The 16880-nt window shown below is 39.0% G+C and overlaps 1 protein-coding gene across 9 annotated transcripts in view; it reads left to right on the plus strand.

Moving 5' to 3' along the window:
* The first annotated feature begins 2479 nt into the window (after positions 1-2479).
* PLCH1 (phospholipase C eta 1) overlaps positions 2480-16880 on the plus strand; it is a 91064-nt gene continuing 76663 nt past the window's right edge. For 5 of the 9 annotated variants that reach the window (XM_082743237.1, XM_082743239.1, XM_082743238.1 and 2 more), the window contains exons 1-3: positions 2482-2651; positions 5307-5550; positions 16611-16740. In XM_082743237.1, the coding sequence (XP_082599363.1) occupies positions 2516-2651; positions 5307-5550; positions 16611-16740 (510 nt within the window). In that variant the 5' untranslated portion in view covers positions 2482-2515. Of the gene's footprint in view, positions 2652-5306; positions 5551-16610; positions 16741-16880 lie in introns of all 9 variants that reach the window. The other 4 variants (XM_082743244.1, XM_082743245.1, XM_082743241.1 and 1 more) reach the window with 2 other exon arrangements.

The raw sequence follows: 16880 nt of genomic DNA on the forward strand, positions 1-16880 counted from the left end.
AGGTGTTTCATTCTCACAGAGTTAACTTCTTTAAGTCAAGGACATGGTCTTGTTCTCTGCTTTGTGCCTGAAACAAGGAGTTTGCTCTGTGAACATCTGTTTATTGATGTGACCTATTATTATTATTACCTATTTTTATTTTTTTATAGATTGTTATTGTTAAGTAATCTCTACACCCAACGTGGGGCTCGAATGTATACCCCTGAGATCAAGAGTCACACGTTCATGCGCCTGGGTGACACAGTGGGTTAAGCCTCTGCCTTCAGCTCAGGTCATGATCTCAGGGTCCTGGGATCAAGCCCCGCATCAGGCTCTCTGCTCGGTGGGGAGCCTGCTTCCCCCTCTCCTTCTGCCTGCCTCTCTGCCTACTTGTGATCTCTCTCTCTCTCTGTCAAATAAATAAATAAAATCTAAAAAAAAAAAAAAAAAAAGTCACATGTTCTACCAACTAAGCCAGCCAGGAGCCCTGATGTGACCTGTTGTTATCAGTGGTCAGTCGAGTTCTCAGATTTTTCTAGGAGTTTTGGCTTTGTTGGTTTGACTTGATGATTTTATCTCGATACGCTGACACTCCGTTCTCCCTGTAATTACTGGTATGATGTGGTCAGTGTGGCTGTCAACAATTCAAATCTGGGGCTTTTGTTATTACCTAAATGAATGGTACTTAGTAGTGTGTGACTACTTAACGTGTGCAAAACCAAATCTCAAATTTTGCTCTTTGCTTCAAAGTAAGTATTTTAAGTTTGTGTGTTTGTTTTCATAAGTGCTATTTTGTTACTTTTGAATTTTTGATATGTCAGATAAAAGGAGAAAGAGCAGCCTATACTTCACTTTCCTTGCAATATCAAATCCTAAAACCAACTTAATTTTATGCAGTTCTTCTTTGATTTCTTTGGAGAAGAAAAAGCTCTTCATGCAAGGAAGAGTGAAAGTTGGTTATGCTGAAGTTACTTTTAGTCAGTGCCCTGCACATACAATATCTCACCTTTAAGATCACCTTATCTCTCCTGGTAAAGACAGGCTACATAGTCATAAAAGCTGACCTCTCATGTTGTTGAAGTTTATTTTCTGTGTTTCTTTGATCTGTTTCTAATGGCATACTGCTTGATAAGATAGGTACTCCAAACCAGATGTTTGTAGTGCTCTCGTGGTTATAAAGGTGCCTTTGTAATGGTCAGTGAAATAAAAGCTATCTCTGGATAATATAATAAGAAAGTATTTGGAAGAGTATTGAATAACTTGCAGAATCCAGAGGACAATGTCAGCCTCCAGGATAACCGTAACAACTATGGAATCTTAGGGTGGCCAGGCAGGAGTGTCTTTTAAGTTTTGGCCATTGAAATAGCTCAGTTCTGTTTCCTTCCCATGCTCAGCTCAGGATTTGTGTTTTTTGGAAGGGACTCAGATTTGCTCTTAGCTTAAGTCAGTCAGGTGCCCATTTCTTAGTTGGGGTGATTGGCCACCAAAAACACATGAAATGGAAAAGGAGTATTTCTAGTTACCAAAGAAGGGGAAACAGGCCACACCGGCAGACGCCCATTTCTAACAAGGTTCATCTCAAAGCAGAGAGAATTTAAATGATAGTTTTAGCTTGGACAGTGAGAGATTTGGACAGTACCTGAATTCAATCACTAAATTATTCTTCTAGGTGGAAAATCTTAGCAGTTTATTTCATTAATCAATGGACGTTTTATGCTGAATTGTGAAAAAGTGATTTTTTTTCTGATCACATTTTTAAAAGATTTATTTTCGTATTTATTTATTTAAATATTTTTATATTTATTTGATTTTCAAATATATACAGAAATATAATAGTATGAACCCATAGTAGTCATTATCCAATTTCAAAAATTGTTAACATTTTGTCAATTTTGTTTTTATTGATTGCATCTTCAAGGATTATCACAAGATGTTTTTACAACTGACTAAAAACTCACAAATATTCACTATGAAGTCTGAGAAATGCTTTCTAAACATAAATCCAAGCATCAAATTATTACTCTCATACCAAAAAGTATGTTGCCAGTTAGAACAAAAGATGGTCCTGTGTAACATTGATGCAATGTTTACCTGGAAGTAGAAATTTTCTTTCAATCAGGAAGGCTATTTTTACTGGTTTAAGACTGGTGAATCAGTTCCTCAATGGCTCTTTCCAGATTATTTTTCCCAACTTTAGACTTCTGGTTCTTGGAATCTTTGGGAGGTGAATCTGAGGTTTTATTTGACAGTAGATTTTCTTTCTTTCTTTAAGACTTTATTTATTTATTTGACAGAGATCACAAGTAGGCAGAGAAGCAGGCAGAGAGAGGAGGAAGCAGGCTCCCTGCTGAGCAGAGAGCTGGATGTGGGGGCTTAAGCCTGGAATTATGGGATCATGACCTGAGCCGAAGGCAGAGGCTTTAACCCACTGAGCCACCCAGGCGCCCCGTGACAGTAGATTTTCTGAACGCTAGTCTACACGTATACGGTTTAACAGCTAAACGTGCTCTAATCTCTCTTGGCAGTTGAAAGATGCATGAGTGTGATGCAGTCGGGGACACAGATGATCAAATTGAAACGTGGGAGCAAAGGGCTAGTCCGGCTCTTCTACCTGGATGAGCATCGGACCCGCCTCCGGTGGAGACCCTCGAGGAAGAGTGAGAAGGCAAAAAGTAAGACCAGTCTTTGAATTCTTTGCTTGACGTGATATAGTTCCACATGGGTTATATTTGCTGGGCTGTCTGGAAGCTTCAGATCTATGAAACTTTGATAGTTTTGTAAGTTTTGGGGTCAGTTGCTAAAGGATGCAGACAGTCTGAATAAGTAATGACCATTTTGTCTTTTTAATTCCTTGGGGATTTTAATCCATAAAAGTTTTCTTGTCCATGTGAGTGCGGTAAATGTTAATATTTGCCCTGTGCTGGAAACATGATTTATTTTTTAGTTGAGATAAGAGGTTTTATAGCCTGAGTCCCTCTATTTATTTATTTATTTATTATTTTATTAAAATTTTTTTTTAAAGATTTTTTTTTTTAAAGATTTTTTATTTTTATTTATTTGACAGAGAGAGATCACAAGTAGGCAGAGAGGCAGGCAGAGAGAGAGGGAAAGGAGGAAGCAGGCTCTCTGCCGAGCAGAGAGCCCAATGCGGGACTCGATCCCAGGACCCTGAGATCATGACCTGAGCCGAAGGCAGCGGCTTAACCCACTGAGCCACCTGGGCGCCCCATTTTTTTTAAAGATTTTATTTATTTATTTGACAGAGAGAGAGAGAGAGATGGTGAGAGAGGGAGCATAAGCAGAGGGAGAAGCAGGCATCTCGTGGAGCAGGAAGCCTGAGGTGGGGCTCGATCCCAGGACCCCAGGATCATGACTCGAGCCGAAGGCAGATGCTTACTGACTGAGGCACCCAGGCACCCCTATTTATTATTGATTTTTAATAAAAGTTGAAGGGTATTATAAATCCAGTGGACTTAAAAGTGTATTGCCATATTCTGAGCAAAGCTAACTGATCAGTGAGTTAGCTTTTAGTGATATCAAGCAAAAGAGTTTTGATCTGACCCCTACTGAAAGTCTCTCTCCCACACCTTGTACATTCAGCACCAAGTTGGTCTTGGGTCCTGAGTAGTGGCTCTCTCATCTCCTTCCTTCCTGTTTTCATAGGAACCTCCCTGGTCTCTGGTCTCTTCACCTATCTGGCCTGTCGACAAGTCTCCTGACCAGTCTCCATTTTGCTAGTGTCTTTTGTTTTTGTCTGTTAAGATGCTTTCATCTTCAAGTAGCATAAGACATTGACTAAATTAGACTTACACGAAAAATAAAGATATCATCTCACGTAACAAGAAACTCAGAGATCGGCAGGTCCAGGTGTGGGATGTTGAGTCTTTAGTTCTGTTTTCCTCAGGGCTCTAGGCTGTTTCCCCTGTATGTTGACCCTGTCGTCAAGGCAGCAGCAACATGGTGCTTCCTTTTTAGGAGAAGGGAACCCCTTTCCAGAATTTTCTCTCGAAGCGGACTGCCCCATGTCTCCTTGGTCAGAATTGCATTATATTCCCACACCTAAATCGATCATAGGAAATAGGAATGGGGCCTCTCCAATGTCTTAGACATTCCAGAACTTGCCCTGGGGACTGGGGGAAGCGGGGAGGCGTTGGCTCATTTCTCTATGAATTGTGTGGGGAATGAGTTGATACCAGAAGAAAATCGTGGCTTTGCCACGAAGGCAGAGTGGAGGAGATGGTATTAGAGGCAATCAGTAAGATTGCAATACTTCTGATCCACGCTTAAAAACAAGCAAGCAAACAAAAAAGTAGTATTCTAATTTAAGTAATCATCCCTGTTAGTGCTTCTCTGATCCAAATCTGCAGTGTTGTTTCATTACCTAAAAGATGCTCAGCTCTGGTCTCTTATCCCAGGCTCTCTGTGATCTAGCTTCTCCCTACCTTTCTGGCTGTATGTCCCACTATACTCTCTCTTGAGCTTTCTAGTCTTGCACAAGTGACCTATTTAATATCCCTGCAGTGGACCTCATGTTTCTGTATCCTATGTTTTTTTTTCTTCTGGGATACCATTTTATTCCTCTACCTCTCTAAGCCCTGCTTGACCTTTACCGTCCTGGCGTTCTTTCTGGAGATACCAGTCACATTTAGCCATGCTACTCAGTTACCACCAAACGTTTTGTTCCTTCCAATATTTAACTGTCATCTTATGCACAACTCCAGAGTTGGTTCTAGGTCTTTGTATGTTTTCCCTGTGCAAATATGCAAGCTGTAAATTTGATACATTCCTAGTCTCCTTTTTGCCCTGATCTGTGTATCGCTCTTCCTGTCATAAATTTCAACATGTCCTGACTCAGTGCCTGGGAAGGCGCGGTCCAGGCCCAAGGCTGCCCGGGAAGGTAAGGTGGCCAGTCTCCATTTTGCTGGCAGAAGGTCCCTAGCGGGAAACGATAGGGCTTGTATTTCACATTTGAACTTAATACCACAGTTCACAGACAGTGAATTTGTTCATGCTTATTTTTTTTAAAGACCTATTTATTTGAGATAGAGTGAGAGTGTGTGTGTGTGTGTGTGTGTGAAGCAGCAGAGGGAGAGAATCTTCAAGCAGACTCCCTGCTGAGTGTGGAGCCCAATGCGGGGCTCGATCTTAAGACCCAGGGATCGTGACCTGGGCCGAGACCAAGAGTCAGAGGCTTAACTGACTGGGCCACCCAGCTGTCCCTGTTCGTGCTTATTTTTAGAATTTAAGATGATTTTGCTGTTTAAAAAAAATTTTTTTTTCCCCAAATCCATTATGCCATGCAACTGTGTGTTCTGCTTTCCCCGCAGTACTTATCGACTCCATTTACAAAGTCACCGAAGGTCGGCAGTCTGAAATATTCCACAGACAAGCGGAGGGCCACTTTGACCCCAGCTGCTGCTTCACCATTTACCATGGCAACCACATGGAGTCTCTGGACCTCATCACCTCCAACCCCGAGGAGGCCCGCACCTGGATCACAGGCCTGAAGTACCTGATGGCCGGCATCAGTGATGAAGATTCCCTTGCCAAGAGGCAGAGAACCCATGACCAATATCCTCCCTACAATGTTAATGTTGAGCTGTGTGTGTGTGTGTGTGTGTGTGTGTGTGTGTGTATTAGACCGTGTTTTATTTTCCCCTGCAGTTTTGAGGCTTAAAGCCACCTTCCTCTCTCTCTCTCTCTCTTTCTTTACCCCTAGCACCTTTCTTCCCCCTCCTCCCTCTCACCCCAAGTAGATGAATGCACAGAACAGACAGAAATGAGCTGGCATGAACTCCGGCTTCTAAGGAGGAGACTGAATTTAGCTTCACAATCAGAGATCTCCAAATGCAGCCTAAAGTTTCCTAAGAGAGACGTGGTAGCTGGGAAGGTGTTTATTTGGATTAGAGAAAATCCTGCTTTGTGATCAAGTCAGTTTAGTTTAACAGGTACTCTTTGAGTTCTAATTACATATGAGATATTAAGCTCCTTCCTGCTTTTTCTGTCTCTCTTTTTAATTTACAGTATGGAAACTGATGGATACGGAAGGGGAAGTTATTTTTTGCTTCATATCATTTACCTTCTCTGAATTGTAAAAGAAACTAGGGACTTCTCTGAGTGTCCTTGATGAAGCCTGTTCTTGAGGTCCTGTGCTGACCAGATAGTTAACCTCCTTGGTCTGGAGATACCTCTTGCGCTGGTATTGGCCTGGTCATGGGACATGGACTTTCTGGCCTCAATTTCCTTATCTGTAAAGTGAAGACAATGGAGTTGTTGACTGCTTTGATTTCCTTTATCACATTTTTTTTTTTTTAAAGAAGACTTTATTTATTTATTTTGGAGAGGGAGTGAGAGAGAGCACACACAGGGGGGCAGTAGGCAGAGGGAGAAGGAGAGGAAGAAGCAGGCTCCTGGCTGAGCAGGGAGCCTGACTTGGAACTCAATCCCAGGACCTTGGGATCATGATACTTAACCCACTGAGCCACCCAGGTGCCCCCTTTTTCACATTTGGAATGGTCTGAAAATACATGTACCCCTATCTATGAAGGGAGTGGGACTACTTCCTTGCTGTCATTGGAATGTATGCCCTAATTTTTTCCCCCCAGAGTAGTGATAAATTTGTGCTGCTCTAGTTATGATTTCTCACCCAGGGTATTGTTTGAGCAGAGTGGAAATATTCAGCCCATGAAAGGAATTTTGACAGTGTGAAGGTCTGAGCTGATGAGCCATGATGTTTTCATCAATATTCACAGCATGCAGATAAAGGCACCTGGGATTCATAAGTGAGCAAAACACAGACATAGAAACTAACTTTCTGTGCTTTATTCTGTTAATTTAGTTCTTAACTCCTTAACATTTGGTAAAAAAACAAACAAAAATATTGAATAAAATTGCTTTCTGATATAAGCCATGGAACCGTACTGTGTCCCAAACTAAAGGAATATTAATTTTTCATGAACAGGAGAGGTGAGATGGGGCAGTTCACGGGTTGGTTAATCATGGCTCAGTGATGTCATCAGAGACCGGAGTTCTGCCAGGCTCAGCCTGTTGGGATGGTCCTTCAGCGGCTGCCCCATGGTCAGATAGAGGTACACCTGCTTCAGATAGCAGTTCCAAACACAGCACTGCTCTGAGGGATCATAGTTTCTTCTCATAATTCTTTTTTTAAGAACAAAGTAAATTTTCCCAGCCATGCCCTCGCCCACCCCCCGCACCCACTGCAAGGACTAAATCTCATCATTGGCCCAATGGCTGTTCTAGGCCCATTCCTAAAGCAGTCTTCAACAACATAAACCGATTAGCATAATTGGAGCTCGGGACTCTTGCACTCGTAAAAACTGAAAGGGTTTTTGTTTATGTGGGTTTCATCTGTTGATACTGTCATATTAGAAATTAAATCTGAGAATTAAAAAAAATTGTTAATACTCTTAAAATTATAATAAACTGGAGCACCTGGGTGGATCAGTCTTAAGTGGCTGCCTTCAGCTCAGGTCATGATCCTGGGGTCCTGGGATTGAGCCCCGCATGGGGCTCCCTACTCCGTGGGAAGCCTGCTTCTCCCTCTCCCACTCCCCCTGCTTATGTTCCTTCTCTTGCTGTGTCTTTCTCTGTCAAATAAATAAACATCTTAAAAAAATAAAATCATAATAACATTACATGTTAACATATTTTTATGAAAACTATTTTTCAAAACAAATTAGTGAAAAAGAATAGTGTTCTTTCCTCTTTTGCAGGTGTCTTCAATGTCTGTCTGAACAGCACGCATGTATTTTCCTATCCGCTTCTGCATTTAATCTGTACGTTGTATTGTTTTGGTGGAAATATGTGAAGAAAATTTAGCCTCACACAGATAAATGGTTGGAAGGGGGGGACCTCATGGTTAGGGGGATGCTTTGGATTCTACTCTGGGGATGGCTGCACTAAGGCCAGTCGAAGATTCACCTTCTGCCTCCATGGGAGCAAATTGTTCTGGCATACCTGAACGAAACTGAAGTTCTTCAACAAGGAAGAAGGAAGGGAAATGGTTGTTGGGAAGACAAGCAATTGTAGAAGTGCTCTCCTCACCCAGTTAACTCCCACAAGTTCACAGTGTTCCAGAGCTTTTAGCCACGTATATAAACGCTTCTCATAAACTCTGAAGTAGACCAGTAAGAGCAATGGGCATACTGTTGTTTTTTCTAAATGGTGGCAAAATTTACCCCTTCACTCGACCGTTCTAGTTAAGTGAGAAATGCATGCTTATTGCAGTAAGCCAAAGAATACAGAGCTGCATAACAAAAAGATCAATTGTCTTTATCCCTGTCTATGAATTTTGTACCCACTCTTTCAAGGTTACTGATGTTTGCAATCTGATACACCCCCGACCCGGTTGTCTGCTTTTCTGTTGTTGAATTTTGAGAGTTCTGTATATTAATTCCTTAGTAGTTACATGGCTTACAAACCTTTTCTTTTATTCCGTTGGTCTTCTTACCTTCTTGATAGTGTCCTCGGTGCACAATATTTTTGAAGTTTCATGAAGTCCAGTTTGCCTGCTTTATCTTTTGTCACCTGCGCTTTAGAGTGTCATACCCAAGAAACCTTTGCCAGATTCCATACTGTGAAGATTTCATTCTGTTTTCTGCTAAAGAGTTTTATTGTTTTTGGTCTTACATTTATGTCATTGATTCATTTGAATTAATTTTTGTGGATGGTATTAGGTAATTATCCAACTTCATTCTTTTGCATGTCAATATCCAAGCTTTCCAGGCCAATTTGTGGAAAAGACTTTTTTTTTTCATCAATTGGTCTTGGCGGCCTTGTCAAAAATCATTTGACCATAGATGTGAGGGTTTATTTGTGGGCTATTTTGTTATATTGGTTTATATGTTTGTCTTCATACTAATACAACACTGTTTTGATTACTATAGCTTCAAGATAACTTTTGAATTCAGGAAGTGTGAGTTTTCCAGTTTTGTTCATTTTCAAGATGGTTTGGCTACTCAGAGTTCCTGAATTTTAGGATGAATTTTTCTATTTCTGCAGAAAATGTCATTGGTATTTGGATAGAAGTTGCATTGACTCTGTAAGTTGCTTTGGGTAGGACTGACATTTTAACTAAATTGTTTTCCAGTCCATGAACATGGATTCCATCCAGTTATATCTTCTTTAATCTCTTTCAGCAATGTGTTGTGTTTTCATTGTGCAAGTTTTTGACCTTCCTTATTAATTCCTAAGTATTTTGTTATTTTGATGAGATGTACATGGAATTATTTTTGTAATTCCTTCTCAGATTGTTAATGTTCATATATAGAAATGCAGCCAATTTTTGTGTGTTGGCTTTGTGTACTGCTACTTTGCTGACTGAATTCATTTATTCTAACAACTTTTTTATGGAGTCTTCAAGGTTTTCTGTATATCAGATCATATCATCTGCAAACAAATAATTTTACTTCTTTCTAACTTAGCTGCCTTTTCCTTCTGCCTGACTGCCTTCCTGCCTGCCTTCCTTCCTTCTGCTCTGCCTAAAACTTAGTACTCTGTTGAATAAAAGTGGTGGAAGATGGCACCTTTGCCTTGTTCCTGATTATTGAGGAAAGCTTTCAGTCTTTCACTATTGAATATATTTACTGTTTTTTTTCATACGTGTCTTTTACTATATTGAAGAGTTTTCTTTTATTCCTTCTGTCTTGAGTGTTTTTATCATGAAAAGGTGTTGAATTTAGTCAAATGCTCTTCTGCATCAGTTGAGATGATGATGTGGTTTTTTTTTTCCCCCTTCCTTATGTTGCTGTTGATCTATTCTCATATGTTGAGCCATTGGTATATTCCAGGAATAAATCCCTCTTGGTCATGGTGTATAATTCCTTTAATATACTGCTGAATTTTATGTGCAAGTATCCTGTTGAGCATTTTTGCACTACTGTTTCTTGGTCTGTATATATATATTTTTCTTGTGGTATCTTTGAGTTTGGCATCAGGCTAATACTGGCCTCATAGAATGAGCTAGAAAATGTACCCTCTTGGGTTTTTTGAGAAGGATTGGTGTTAATTCTTTTAATGTTTGGTAGAATTCAGCAGAGCTGAATTTAAGTTTAAGTATCAAATATTGAGTTTTCTTTGTTAAGAGATTTTTTGGTTACTGAGTCAAGCTCCTTACTGGTTAGAGACCTATTCACATTTTATTTTCTTTGTGATTTAGTCTCTGTAGGTTTTATGTTTCTAGGATTTGTCTATTTCATTTAGTTTATCCAGTTTGTTAGCATGCAGTTTTTCATAGTACTCTCTTAAAATCCTTTTTATTTCTGTAGAATTGGTAGTAATGTCCTCACTTTTGTTTCTGATTTTAGTAATTTAAATCCTTTCTATTTTTTGTTAATCTAGCTAGCTAAAGGTTTGTTAATGCTGTTGGTCTTTTCACAAAGAGCCTCCTTTTCATTTCATTGATTTTTCTCTTGTTTTTCTATCTCTATTTCATTGCTCTTTCCTCTAATCTTTCTTATTTTCTTTTATGCTAGCTTTGGATTTAGTTTGTCTTCTTTTTTTCTAGTTCTTTAAGATGTTAAGTTGATGGTATGTGAAATCTTTCTTGAATTTCATTTTTAGTCATTATTTCAAAAATTGTTTGTTTTTTAATAGAATTAGAATTGAGGTGCAATGTTATATTAGCTTTAAGTTTATTTTTTTTTAATGTAAGCATTTATAGCTGTAAATTTCTCCCCTTAGCACTGCTCTTACTGTATAAGTTTAGTGTGTTGTGTTTCATTTGTCTTTAAGTGTTTTCTAATTTCCTTTATGATTTCTTCTTTGATCCATTGGTTGTTTAAAAGTGTGTTGTTTAATTTCCATAATTTTCTGAATTTTCTAGTTTTCCTTGTAGTACTTGTTTCTAATTTCATCCCATTGTGGTCAAAGAAGATACTTTGAATGATATCTATGTTTTAAAGTTGGAGACTTAATTTATGGCCTAAAATATGATCTAGCCTGGAAAATGTTCCATCTGTCCTTGAGAAACATGTGTATACTGTTGGTTAGAGTGTTCTGTTCATGTGTGTTAGAACTAATGGGTTCATTGTATTGTTTGCATTCTCTATTTCCTTATCTTCCATCTGGTTGTTCTGTCCATACTGTGAGTGGGGTAATGAATTCTCCAACTATCATTTAGAACTGTCTACATCTCCCTTCAATTCTATTAGTTTTTGCTTCATATATTTTGATTTGTCATTAGATTTGTCATTGTTATAATCATTATATCTTCGAACCTTTTATCAATATATAATGTCATTATTTATCTCTTAAAAATTTCTTTTGATTTAAAGTTTATTTTGTTTGTTATTAGAACCACCTCTGTTCTCTTTTGGTTACTCTTGCATGGAATATCTTTTTCCATCTTTTCACTCTCAGTGAGTGGATCTTAGTTGAGTCTCTTATAGTTGGGTCTTGTGTTTTTATCCATTCTTCCAATCTCGGTCTTTAATCCATTTACAGTTAAAGTACTTACTGATAATAAGGGACTTACTTCTGACATTGTGCTATTTGCTTTCTTTATGCCTTATATCTTTTTGTCTCTTGTTTTCTGCATTCCTTTTTTTGTTTAGTTGATTTTCTTTTTTTGGTAGAGAAATTTTAAATTCCTTCCTCACATCCTTTTGTATAACTTATAGCTGTTTTCTTTTTTTTTATAAACATATAATATATTTTTATCCCCAGGGGTACAGGTCTGCGAATCACCAGGTTTACACACTTCACAGCACTCACCAAAGCACATACCCTCCCCAATGTCCATAACCCCATTCCCCTTCTCCCAACCCCCCTCCCCCAAGCAACCCTCAGTTTGTTTTGTGAGATTAAGAGTCACTTATGTTTTGTCTCCCTCCCAATCCCATCTTGTTTCATTTATTCTCCTACCCACTTAAGCCCGCATGTTGCCCGTCACCACTTCCTCATATCAGGGAGATCATATGATAGTTGTCTTTCTCCGCTTGACTTATTTTGCTAAGCATGATACGCTCTAGTTCCATCCAGGTTGTCGCAAATGGCAAGATTTCATTTCTTTTGATGGCTGCATAGTATTCCATTGTGTATATAGACACACTTTATCCATTCATCTGTTGATGGACATCTAGGTTCTTTCCATAGTTTGGCTATTATAGACATTGCTGCTATAAACATTCGGGTGCACGTGCCCCTTCGGATCACTACGTTTGTATCTTTAGGGTAAATACCCAGTAGTGCAATTGCTGGGTCATAGGGCAGTTCTATTTTCAACATTTTGAGGAACCTCCATGCTGTTTTCCAGAGTGGCTGCACCAGCTTGCATTCCCACCAACAGTGAAGGAGGGTTCCCCTTTCTCCGCATCCTCGCCAGCATCTGTCATTTCCTGACTTGTTAATTTTAGCCATTCTGACTGGTGTGAGGTGATATCTCATTGTGGTTTTGATTTGTATTTCCCTGATGCCGAGTGATATGGAGCACTTATAGCTGTTTTCTTTATGGCTACCATGGGGATTACGTTTTACATCCTAAAGTCATAATATTCTAATATGAATCTACACCATTTTAGCTCAATAGATTTTGTTTGTCCATATTTACTGCATTAGAAAGTTTTCATGTTTGAATTAACCAAGTTGACAGCTGAGGGATTTTATATTCTGAAAATATGCTAACTGGAACTACCCCAGAACTGCACAGGGAACAATTTTATGAGAAACAGAGAAACATTTGATGCTTGTGTCAGTGAGGAGAGAAAAGGAAAGAGGAAATTAATGAATAATAAAGAAGAAGCTGATGTCAAAATTTGGGAAAGTTATGTGGAATTAGGGAACCATTCTCATACAGATTTGCCAGAATTTGATAGGGTTTTAGGCAATACCTTAATAACAGAATAATATCCTTGATTGGGCATACATTTAATTACACTAGTTGAGACGAACAGCTTTGGGATGTTCGTTATTATTACATTTCAAATAGGCCTGAAACTTTCAACTGTGAATGAATACTGAGAATAATGAATCTTCTGTGGGTATATGAAAAAAATCCATCCAGTGTAAAATGTAATTCAAGTTATTTCTGCAATATGGTTATGTTGCATTGAGGCAGTTGCAGTACTCATGTCTATTATAAGCAATATAGTATTGTGTTTAAGGACTCAGCCTGGCATTGTACTGCCTGGCATTCAGCCCCAAATCTGCCATATACCATATAATTTTGGATAAGTCATTCAGACTTTTTTGCCTCAGAGTCTTTGTCTGTCCCCTGGTGATGATATTAATCATAGCATGTGCCTTATAGTTTTGTGAAGATCAGATATCTGAGTTGATACACACAGAGTGCTTTATTTTTTATTTTTTTAAATTTTTTAAGATTTTATTTATTTATTTGACAGAGATGACAAGCAGGAAGAGAGGCTGGGGGGGAAGCAGGTTCCCTGCTGAGCAGAGAGCCCAATGTGGGGCTCGATCCCAGGACCCTGGGATCACGACCTGAGCTGAAGGCAGAGGCTTTAACCCACTGAGCCACCCAGGCGCTCCACACAGAGTGCTTTAAAACACTTATCAAACATACATGAAGCACTTATAAATAATAGCTACTGTTTTTATTGCTAAAGAGAGGTAAGAACTGACACATTTTTTCCTTTCCTATTCAGATAAAGTTTGAAATCTCAGTGGCCCCAGCCTGCAAGCCTCACCACTTTCCTCCATCGGTCCGCTCTCCTCCATGATTCCCCCACCTTATCTCTTGACCCTATAAGGAAAATGATTACATCCGGAGGACTTTAGGCAGTCCCTTATGGATGTTGTGAACCAAAGGTTTACACCTTGCCTATAACCAGGAACCTTGTAAACTGCAGCCTGTAGGGTACATCTGGCCTATCGCCTTTTTTATATGTGCTGCTAAGCTAGGAATTGGTTTTCAATGGCTGAAAAAATCAAAAGAAGAGGAATATTTTGTGAAATTGTGAAAATTATATGAAATTCAAATTTCAGTGCCCATAAGTACAATTTTATTGCAACATAACCCTGACAATTAATTTCTGTGTTGCCTGTAGCCACTTTCTTGTCACGGGAGCAGAATCAAATAGCTACAACTAAGACCTAATGGCTTACAAATCCTAAAATATTCACTATCAAGCTTTTTCCAGAAAAGGTTTGCCCACCCCTACAGTAAATACTAGCATTCAATGCTTTACATTTTCTTGTATTTTTTTGATAGAAAATTCTAGGCCATAACTTGTCATTCCTAGTTTTTCTTTTCAGAATGATAGTTTCCCTTCTTAAACTATCCCGTATTATGATGAGAATCATTAATTTAGAGCTTTCTTGGGTACTCCTATCTTAATTATGAAGAATGGCTTTAAGATATCATAAGAATTTTACCTGTAATTGTGTTGTATACCATGTGTGCTGTTACTGGAAGAGAGTGTTTTTTTTTGTTTTTTTTTTTTTTTTTCTGTCATAGAATCTTAGAGTTGGAAGGGACTTCAGGGTCATCTGGTTGTGTTCAGTGACCTTACAGATGAAGAAATGGGAGGTCAAGAAGTAACATAAGTAACCCTCTGTCACAGGGCGAGGTCAACAAAGAATCAGGACTAATGTGCATTTCCTGGTGTTATTCTACCTCTTTTTGTGTCATACCAATCCCATATCCCCTAAACCAATCGTCAAGGCCAGCTTGTGCGTCTACACAGAAGACCTTGCAGATACAGCCTACCCTTAGGGTTTATATCAGTAGAATACTCATCCTCAGGGTTTGCTTGTCTTTGCCTTTTCTCTGGAGAAGTCTTTGAGAGAGTTTGGTGAAGAAGTAAAAAATGAAAGGATGAGAATATTATCACTACTGGACTCATTTCATCACTCTGAACTCTGCCAGAATACCTTTTTGGGCACAGAGAAGCATCCATAGACAAAAGAAATAGATAGGGATGGGCATTGTGTGCCCAGAAAACAGAAAAAAAAAATGACATTCAGGTACTTATTAGAAATTGGCCCAAATATTTCACTTTTGATTCTTCAGCTATTTTTACTTTCATCCTGGGTCACCTGTTAACTTCCAGGGATCATGTATAATGAGCTCCTACTTGAACTCTATGAGGAGAAATTGAATTAGAAAGAACTGGGGTGGTTATTTTCAAATATAACAGGAACAAAATGTGAGATGAGGTATTTACAGTATTAAAATGACCTCTATATAAATTTAGATGAAATAAGATTTTTGGTTGTTTTTACTTCTTGAGGTACAGTCTCCCACAACCATAATTTGAATCACCCAAGAAATGTAAATGTGCTGTGTTACCATTGGGTGGACTGTTAATATTTTGGCTTTGAAGATCAGTGTGATGTCATCTGCTTGATAAGCAAATATTATCCATTTCCCCTTTTCTCTCACCTTAGTCCCATTCTCCCATTTGTTGGTTTTAAACCTATACCTTTTCCTTACTTTGATTTTCTGGTTTCTTTCCACCACCTGTTTTTTGCTCTTCATTCCCATTCAAATTTTGAAGCTCAATTTGGTTTTCTAAATATACACATGGTTCCCGCCTTCTGTAATTTACTCCCAACAACTATGAATCATCCATTTTAAAAAAGATTTCAGTTCATCCACTGGTTACCATTTATTCTGCTTCCTTACCATGTAAAACAACCCAAGAGCCATTCCCCCTGAGGGGTTTTTTTAAAACCTCAGTTCACCTGATGTAAATCTTTTGTATCCAAATTCAGCTTTATATCCTCAGTCACCTAATACTATACTGGCATTTCGAGGGTAACTTGTAGCATATCTGACTTGCCCTGGAGTTAGAAGTTTGACATTATTAGGCAAGAACCTTCAGAACTAGTAATAGGAAGACCAACATAGTCTAGAGATAGGCCTTCTGCATAGGAGACGAGAGTACTAGACCAGGTTGCCAAAAACCTGGATCTCTTAACTAATTTATCCTTAACGAATTCTCTCTTCTCCTCTAGCTTAATATCTTCATCTGAACAATGAGGACATTGAACTAGACCGTCTGAATTTCAGAATGTAGGAGTGGGCCTAGAGAAGGGAACTGAAAACATTGCCTAGTGTGGGGTGTTGTGAAGGTAAAAATACATTAACTGGAAGGTCATAGAGGAAGAAGATGAGGCCTAAATTTGGTATATATGCAGTTTCTTTCTTTTTTTTTTTTTTTTAAAAGATTTTATTTATTTATTTGACAGAGAGAGATCACAAGTAGACAGAGAGTCAAGCAGAGAGAGAGAGGGAAGCAGGCTCCCTGCTGAGCAAAGAGCCCGATGCGGGACTCGATCCCATGACCCTGAGATCATGACCCGAGCCGAAGGCAGTGGCTTAATCCACTGAGCCACCCAGGTGCCCCTATATGCAGTTTCTTCACATCATATTCCTTAACGTATTGGCTAAGAAAGTGTGAGGTAAAGCAGCTCTCAGGAGGACATGGGTTGAGTCTCCTTTTAAAGCGAAGGGAATCAGGTACGAGTGTCCAGCCACCCGTTGATTATGGTCACTATTAGTGGCTCACTCGCCCGTGGATGGCAAGCAGGGCCTCCTCCAAAGACTTTCTTCTCAAGTTCTGTGTTTATGAGAAATGTCCTTGTGAGGATTCTGTGAGAGAGCCATTTTTATTTTGATGAAAAAAGTGTTTTTCTTGACCTTTCTTCATGTGGGTGAAGCAGACCTTTGAGGAAGCTGATAAGAATGGTGACGGCTTACTGAATATTGAAGAGATACACCAACTGATGCACAAACTAAATGTCAATCTTCCCCGAAGAAAAGTCAGACAAATGTTTCAGGTACGTTTTCACAGTTGGGTTGGCCTTGTATAAAACACACTTTGGAGGTTATTGTTATACTTGGATATTTCAAGGACTGGTCCGTTTTGTTGGAAGTTGATATTATCTGTTCTGTATTATATTTTTCTTTGAGGAAAAGA

The sequence above is a fragment of the Mustela nivalis genome (genome assembly GCF_964662115.1).
Source record: "Mustela nivalis genome assembly, chromosome: 1".
Lineage (NCBI taxonomy): Eukaryota > Metazoa > Chordata > Mammalia > Carnivora > Mustelidae > Mustela > Mustela nivalis.